Source organism: Cicer arietinum, chromosome 2 (genome assembly GCF_000331145.2).
Source record: "Cicer arietinum cultivar CDC Frontier isolate Library 1 chromosome 2, Cicar.CDCFrontier_v2.0, whole genome shotgun sequence".
Taxonomy (NCBI): domain Eukaryota; kingdom Viridiplantae; phylum Streptophyta; class Magnoliopsida; order Fabales; family Fabaceae; genus Cicer; species Cicer arietinum.
Window position 1 is genome coordinate 39,620,344 of NC_021161.2, and position 8,856 is coordinate 39,629,199.

Sequence of the window (8,856 nt, forward strand, 5' to 3'; positions counted from 1 at the left end):
ATAAATTTTAAATTTATGTGGAAAATTTTCTTATAATATTCTAAACATATACTTGCAAAAATCATTCAAATTTTTATAAGTCAAATAATATTTAAACATGTTTGTTTAGGTGCAAGGATATGGTTCTTATTTATATATTGTAGGGTTAAATTATGTTTTAAATCTCAATAAAATTTTGAATTTTGAATTTTATTTTGTTTTCCATAAAAAAAATGTATTTTTTAGTCTCTAAAAAAATTTTCTGGAAACAATTTTAGTTCTGTTAGAAAGAAATATATTTAATTTTCTTTGAATTTTTAAATTTTTAAATAATTTTTTGCAAGCATGTTTAAATATTATGTTAATTTTCTTCATAAAAATTTAGAATTTTTTAACTTAAAATAAATTAAATATAAATGCCATAAATCTAAAATAGAAATAATAAAAATATAGACTCAAAATCAAATTTTAAATTTATTTTTTGTGGAAGAACTTCTTACAATGTTGAAAATATATCTATAAAAATATATTTAATCCTAAATCTTATGTTTTATACTCATCTAACTCTCTTATCCTACCTGAGTAAAAAAACTCGCAAATTCGGTCTACATTTATCATATGTTGACCATAAAATTGCCAAATATAATATTTACACACCCCTCATTGAATAGAATTTATGTAATTGAATGACAAAAGAATATGAAAATAAATGTTGATTATTATTTTTGACTCATCAATTAAATCTATTGAAAAAGAATATAATATAAAATAAATAATTAAATTAAATTATTTTTTAATAAATAATTATATTATTTTTCTTATCACACTGTTGAATTAAGCTTATATCAATATCATCGTGGCATTGCTTCCTTATTTCAGGGATAAGAATAAATAATATCACAACAAATATTCATAAAAGTTGAACGTCATGGACATCTTTATTTTCAAGTTTCCAATGTAAAACCCCCACCTTTTCTGCATCCATCCATCGAATATTAATCCTGTTTGAACCATTAAATGCATTAATTTGTTTTATTTCCACAATAAATATTTAATCACAACAAAATAAAAATAAATCTTTTCCATTATTTCTAAAAAAATAGTACGTTAGAGTTTATAGTATAGGGTCCATCACCTCATAACACGTGGCGTCCACTCTGAAAGCGGCGTCGCCCACACGATGCACCTTCCCACACAGGACCACGCTCTATTCTAACTCCCCTTTTATAGAATCGAAAGAGAACAATTATAGTATGAGGAAAGGTACACGGTTAAAAAACAGTTCCTCCAAGACACAAGGGTAACGTGCATGGTTTTGTACACGTGGACCAATAAAAAAGAAGCTCGCACTGTGAGAATAAAAATAAAACAAATCTAATCTTATAAAAAATGAAATAAAATCCTTTAATATTAATACTACCAACTTATTAATATGTTGAAGTGATCAAAGTTGAATACTGAGAGAGAGAGAACTGAACTGAAACACACAGGAAAAAACAGAAACGAGAATTGGGTTCCATCGTTTAACGTTGTTACTTATTGTCGTTTCGTTTTTACCATTTCCATTGTTTTCTTGGATTCTTGAAAAACGAGTACGTAAGTGCCGAATTTTCTGCATTGATCAGTTTTGAGTTTTCTTGTATCTGAATCAGTTTCCAATGGAGGTTGATGATGGTGGTGGTGATAAGGGTAATGGAAATAGAAAACGTAAAAGAGGATCGCCCAAAAGAAAGCTTCTTGTTAATGAAAAAGTCGAGGTAATGCAAGATGATTTTTTTTTTTTAATAAAGATGTGATTTTTTTTTTGTTTATGAATTTCTGGGTTGTTGATTTTGTTTTAGGTTTTGTGATGTGATGTTTTTAGGGTTTTTTGTTTTTTGTTTTTTACCAAATTGTTATAATTCTGTTATATCAAGAATCTGTTTTTTTTTTTCATGGTTTTTTTTAATTTTATTTTGTGTTTTTGTTTATGATTCTTTGATTTTCTGTTGTTGATTTGCGGTTTCAGTGGGTTTTGATGTGACACTCTATGATTCTTGTTTTCATGATTGAATTGAATTACCATTCACCTTTGTTTAATTTGCTCTGCATTTTCCTTGTTTTTGAACTATGTTTTCGATTTCATGCAAGTGATGATGAATTGGGAATTGGATACTGTTTATGGTAACATAATGTGGACTCAATGTTATTTCCTTTATTAACAATTTTACATTTTTTTAATTATTATTATTTTGACATAACATGCATGTTGAGAATAGTGATTGAGATTTCCTTCGTCTGAAATTTCCACTTCATGGAAAATATTTTAAAAGTTATGTTTTTTTTTTAGCTGAGGAGTTTGGAGGAAGGTTTTCTGGGATCATGGCATCCAGGGAAAGTAATTCGGTGCGGAAAGATGAAGCGTTATGTCAAATATGACAATATTCTTGATGATGACGAATCAGATTATCTTGTGGAAGTGGTGAATGTTTCAAGTGTTTTGGATGGTGCTAATTCTTCTTCTGTTTCAAATTGTGGCTATGAACGCGGCCTCATTAGACCGTTACCTCCTCCTATCAAGTTTCGGATAAAGGAACTTTCATTCGGACTCTGTGTTGATGTGAATTATCAGGAAGCTTGGTGGGAAGGGGTGATATTCGACCGAAACGACGGATTCGAGGAGAGGAGCATTTTCTTCCCTGATTTAGGTGATGAAATGAAGGTTGGAGTTCAACAATTGAGGATCACTCAGGATTGGGATGAAGAAACTGAGAATTGGTTGCCAAGAGGGAAATGGGTGTTTCTTGAGTTGTTTGAGGAGTGTGAGAGAGTATCCTATGTTGCGGTTTCGGTGAAACAGATTTGGTATGATGTTAGGATAAGAAAGGATTTTGCTGAAACCATTAGAGAATGGACTTGTAATGTGAAGGATTTGTGGAGAGAGCTTGTTGTGGAAGTAATTGGTGAATACTATACTCTCACACTAAGTGAAGTTCGCTCCGCCTTAAATGTTCCGAAGAATTTACTGGAAGGAGGGTCATTTGAACACACTGATAATGTTCTTTGTGATGATAGGCCTAAGGAAAACGGCGATTCCTCAAAATTGTTGGATACTGATCAAAACTGTGGTAGCACTAGTATCATTCCTGTTCAAGAGGAATTTGAGAAGGAAAATCTTTTGGATGAAGAGCCTGAATCACAGAAAGAAATTTCCTGCAATGATGATGAATTGGTTTCGAATAAGAATAAAAAACGGAGACGCTCCAAGTCCGTAGTTTGGAAAACTCTGGTAATGTCTGAAGTTGAATTCTGTCCTGAAGTTATAAATGAATATGCAGCTGGATGTAGGAGCAAGACGGTTCGGGAGCTTTTGAAGACGAAAGTAAGAAAACATCTTGCATATCTTGGATGGACAATTGAGTGGACTGAAAACAATTATCCTCAACATAAACGATACCGGTACATGTCTCCTGATAAACTCGATCAGAAGGCTTACGCTTCGATTTTTCAAGTTACTAAAGTTTTGCTAAAGGAGCCTGTGCCGTCTCAAATTGATCGCAATAGGATGCATTCGCAATTTGACAGCAATATTTTAAATCTGCTTTCTGATCCACCTCAAATGAAAAAGGATTTAGATGTTAACCCTCCAACCAAGAAACCTTCTCCAGTGATAGTTGAAGTTGAACCTGAATTATGTCCTATAGCCGTCGTTAAATATTACTTTCATGCACTAGAGAGAAACTCGGCTGAAAAAAGGACATGGAAATTGAAGGCGAAAAAACATCTATTAGCAGAAGGATGGATCTTTGACTACCCAACTGAAAGAAGGAAGACAACTTTGTACAAGTCTCCACAAAATCAGTGTTTAGGCACACTTCGAGGTGCGTGCAGACTATACCTTAAAGCAAAGATTCCTGAATGGACTAATGCTGATGATGGTGATGATGATCTATTGGTGAGTGTGTTTCAATTGCTTCAAAAAGAGCCTGAATTGCATACTATAGACAATTCTCCGCCAAGTAAATCATCTGTGAAGAGAACATACAGACGCACCACGAATTCAAAGGCTAGCCAACCAAAGAGCATAGAGGAGAATGAAGTAGATACCGGCCGGGTGCTAAGGTCAAGCAAAAGGGTGCAGAAGGTGTTGGGTTTGACGCATCAAAAGCCTCAAAATGTTATATCTTGGTTAATAGATTGCAACATTCTGTTGCCAAAATACAAGGTCTTTTACTGGGAAACCGAAAAAGGGAACGCTCCCATGGTCGAGGGAAGGATAACTCAAGAAGGAATCAGGTGCAGTTGTTGTCAGAAGGTTTATGGCCTTAGAGGCTTTGCAAATCATGCTGGTGGAAGTAGTAGCTTCAGGCCTTCTGCCTGTATCTTTTTGAAGGATGGTAGATCACTGTTAGATTGCATGATGCAAGTAATGCAATATCATAGGAGAAAGGAAGTTGCGGAGAAACCGTGCAGTGATCCGTTCGAAGGCGAAAATGACAACATTTGTTCTGTTTGTAACTATGGTGGCGAACTCATTTTATGCGACCAATGCCCCTCGTCGTTTCATAAGAAGTGTCTTAATTTGGAGGTAGATTAACTAGTTTCCTTTTCAATCATGGCATATTTAAGTTCTATCTTGTTGCTATATTTCATTTCCATTTATGTGTATTGAGTTATTTCTTTGGATGTGTAGGATATCCCTGATGGTGATTGGTTTTGTCCATCATGCCAATGCGGGATTTGCGGCCAAAACAAAATTGAAGAGGCTAAGGATGGACATTTTCTTTCTTGCATTCAGTGTGAACATAAATGTAAGCTCATAGATAGATTTGCTTCAATATTTCATCCATTCCTTTGTGAATGTGTTTTTGTTTTGCTGCAATATATAACTTTTTTTCGACCAATGAAAAATTTCTTCAATTCTATGTAGATCATGTTGAGTGCCTCAAAAATAGAGCAAAAGAAAATTCAAGAAGATATATGGAAAAAAATTGGCTATGTGGAGAAGAGTGTGAACGGGTAAGTTAAATCGACATCCCTTTTTTTCTTCTATTTTAGAAAAAGTTTCATCTCATTCTGCATGAAGATTTGTTTATGCCTTATTTGCCTTGAAGTTGTTTTTTCATTTCATTTCATCCCTTTTTTTCATTTCATTTCTTTAGAAAACATTTAAGGCTCTATATCTTCAATATATATACTGCTAGAATTATGTTTTTATGACGATGGTTATGATTATACACTACATTTATGCTGTACGCTCTCGCAGATCTACACGGGCCTCCAAAATCTATTGGGAAAGCCGGTTTTAGTTGGTGCAGACAATCTAACTTGGACATTGGTGAAGTATGTCAACTCTGAGAATTGTGGTGCTGGCAGTGCTGAAAATGACTTACCGGAAGAGAGTTTTAGCAAACTCCACGTTGCACTTTCAGTGATGCATGAATGTTTTGAGCCCTTACATAACCCTTTCTCTAGCAGAGATATCGTCGAAGATGTTTTATTCAACCAAAGGTCAGAAACTCCTGTCCTTCAAATTTATGTTCATAACATTTTATTAGGATTCTTTGCATACTGCGTTTGTCATACTCACAATTCATGTATACTTTTAATTACTGTCAATATTATTACTGTGGATTCTATGATCTATCAATTTTCTCATAAGGAAAACAAAACTCTACTATTTTTATACAATAGAATTTAGAAATTTTTCTCTTGCATTAGTTAGTGCCTAGTTTGTAGTTTTATGTTTATCATGCAGGAGGAATTTATGGAACTACAGTCATATTTATATGAAGATACTAATAAAAAAGTTTCCTTAATTTTTTGTACACATTTCTTCTCTTCAAGCATATTGTGGAAAATCTAAGCCCTTGGATGGTATCATGAATAGTAGTGAGCCATTATTTGAAGAGTAAACAAAGTATTTCGGCTCTCGTTGGGTCTTTCGTTATGATTTTGGTTTTTTTAAATTCAATGATTCTAATGGATTGAACATATGGCTCTCAACTCTTCACGTGCTTAGTTTTTTTTAATCAAACAAATGGCATGCAAAAACATTACTATAGGGTTTGAGATCGTAACTATGTTGGCGCCTCAAAGCCTTAGTTTTGATCAGTATTTGTTTCATTTAAAATGTGTGGATCATTACATCGTTGAGTCCCTTCATTCACTAAAGGATTTGTTCACAAGTATACATAGTCTGTGATCATGATATTTTATCTCTAAATTGTGATATACATTATTGTTATATTCGCACCGAGTCATTGCCTGATATATATGTACTTTGGAACGTTACAGGTCCGAGCTCAATCGACTAAACTTCCGGGGTTTCTATACCGTACTTCTAGAGAAAAATGAACAATTGGTTAGTGTGGCAACTGTTAGGTGAGTATAGGATCTGCTACTACAGAGAACCAAATCAAGTTGTGATTGCATTTTTCATTTTTAAGTTGCATTTTTTTAAATATTTTTTGGTTCCTTAACAAGCCATTTCATTTTTGTAGGATATTTGGAGAGAAGATAGCTGAAGTCCCCCTTATAGGTACCAGATTTCAGTATCGACGACTTGGAATGTGCCGCGTTTTAATGGATGAGCTTGAAAAGGTAACATAAAAATCATACAAATGTGTCATTTTAGCTGGTTGTTTTATGAACTATACATCAAGTGATCTTGATATGGCATGTAGCGTTCAAATTGTTATTCATTTTTTATGTATCAATTTTTCTGAGTTTAAAAGCCGATAAAACGTACAACCTCTGACTTAGTATAAGTGTATCTATTTGTAGCTTTAGAAAATTCACGTTCAAGTAGCCTTGGAAAGCAAGAAACAAAATCTAAACGTGAATCAAAATCTCATGATTTATTCAAATAATAATTGAAAAGATATCAAAATTTATGTTGAAGTTCTTTTAATATAATTTCTAACTTTAAATTCAATGTACTTATTAGGTACTATGTTTGTACAAGAGTGATTAATTATTTAAATTTATGTCCTAAAAGTTATGGTTATGTTCCAAAGTATACTATCAAATTTCTCACTTGAATTTTTTCTTTCATCAGAAGCTAAAGCAACTGGGGGTGGAGAGGCTAGTCTTACCTGCTGTTCCTGGTGTACTAGAAACATGGACCAATTCCTTTGGCTTTGTGCAGATGAAAAATTTTGAGAGATCAAAGTTTTTGGACTACTCTTTCCTAGATTTTCAAGGAACTGTCATGTGTCAGAAAATGTTGACAAGACTTCCATCACCGGATTCAGTTATAACTAGAGGTTTGTAACTTTTTCACGATTCTTGTTTCCTATGTCTGGATTGACGGTCAGTTTAACAGAATCTTGATCTGTCGCAATGGTTTCTTCAAACATGCATGTAATTAAATTGTTTCATTGATTGGATTACATTTACAACCTTATTGTTTCATATTGCAGACATAAATACAAAGCAACAGGATGCTGGTTTCTCCGTCAAATGTCGAATTGATTTTGAGAAGTCGAGTCCCATATCAGAAGTGGACCAAGAAGAAGGGATTGGCAAAAGTGGAATAATGGATCTACAAGTTTGGAAACCAAGGCCTAATTCCTAAACCAAACAAGAAAATAAATTAGATTATGTGAAAGAGACAGACAGAGAGACTTGGAGTATGAACAATTCTTTTTACATGTAAAATAGGAACTATAGTCTTTTTAGGTTAAGTTCATCTTCATGCTAATTTGGTGATGTTCTTGGGATATTTTCAGGGGCACATAACATATGCGACAGTGATTTAAACATGTCACATTATTGATAAATAATCTAGGTGTTAATAGGATTAATTAATATACTATTGATATGACTTTCATTGTTATGTGATTTTTCCTGATGAACAAGACTCTTTGAAGTGAGCAAATCCTAGTTTATTGAAGTGTATTAGTATATTCTTAAATTCTTAAGCTTCATAAGCAAGTGTATATTTGATTTGACCTTAATTAGTTGATCACTTTCCGTTAAGGACACATTTTTCGGGATAATTTGAATTCAAATTCTAATTTTAATGATTTTGTCAGAATTTATTTACTTCTGCATTGAATATCAAATCTCACAAGAACTAGAGGGTTAATAGAAAAAAGATTCATTTCCCAATTTTGAATATAAAAAAAAAAAATCTAAAGTTTAATAGTTCCAAATATAAAAAAATTCCATAAGATTATTTTTAAAAAGCATTTTAATAGTATTTTATTTTTTTGTTATAATATTTTTTTTAAATTTAAAAATAAAGTTTCAAATAAAAAATTGGTTAAATAGGTTATCTTAAAATATGTTTTTAAGTATTTCATCTTTTTTTTATAATTTTTTTTCATTTTTAAAATCTGTAATGATGAATATTTAAGTTATTGAATGATAAAATTACATTTTTTTAATTGATAACAAATAAATCTAATAAACTTCTACTTTGAAGTAAATTTTCATAAAAATCAATTTTAAAAATATAAAATCAAAATTATTTTTTTAAATTATTAAATAAATGGACCTAAAATTTAATGTATGTTTAAAATATTCTTCAATTAATTTAAATTTAATTTTTCAATAATTTCATGTTTACTTTCTAACTTTAGAAAATAATCCCAAAAGAGCTTTTGGGTAAGTATGTCTTTTAAGCAAATGACTTTTTTTGGGGAATGTCGTGAAAGCTATTAATGAGCTGATTATTTCTCTTTCCTGATTTGGGCTTATTTGGGAAGATGGATTTATGCATTTTTTTCTTCAATTATGTAATCAATTCAGTATATTATGTAATCAATTCAATATATATAGATCAAATTTGTTTGTATCTTTTATACCAAAAAAATGTTTTTATCTGTACAAGAGATATGCTTATAAATATTCTACGGATCTTCAATCAGATTGCTTTAAAAATAATTATAG

At 31.8% G+C, this 8,856-nt stretch overlaps 1 protein-coding gene across 1 annotated transcript; it reads left to right on the forward strand.

Annotated features, from left to right (window-relative positions):
• Positions 1-1,411: 1,411 nt before the first annotated feature.
• Positions 1,412-7,798, forward strand: LOC101506255 (uncharacterized). Its single transcript, XM_004490554.4, has 9 exons — positions 1,412-1,736; positions 2,309-4,546; positions 4,652-4,769; positions 4,889-4,977; positions 5,225-5,469; positions 6,256-6,342; positions 6,462-6,561; positions 7,019-7,226; positions 7,383-7,798. Exons 1-9 carry the CDS (start codon positions 1,638-1,640, stop codon positions 7,535-7,537), a joined length of 3,339 nt encoding a protein of 1,112 aa, XP_004490611.1. The 5' UTR covers positions 1,412-1,637; the 3' UTR covers positions 7,538-7,798.
• Positions 7,799-8,856: the final 1,058 nt, after the last annotated feature.

What these genes read in the sequence shown, in the direction of transcription:
- LOC101506255 (XM_004490554.4), top strand. Translation starts at nt 1,638, where the DNA reads ATGGAGGTTGATGATGGTGGTGGTGATAAGGGTAATGGAAATAGAAAA. An exon ending in GTGGAGAAGAGTGTGAACGG is followed by an intron (nt 4,978 to 5,224) that starts GTAAGTTAAATC and finishes ACGCTCTCGCAG; the next exon opens with ATCTACACGGGCCTCCAAAA. An exon ending in GTTAGTGTGGCAACTGTTAG is followed by an intron (nt 6,343 to 6,461) that starts GTGAGTATAGGA and finishes TCATTTTTGTAG; the next exon opens with GATATTTGGAGAGAAGATAG.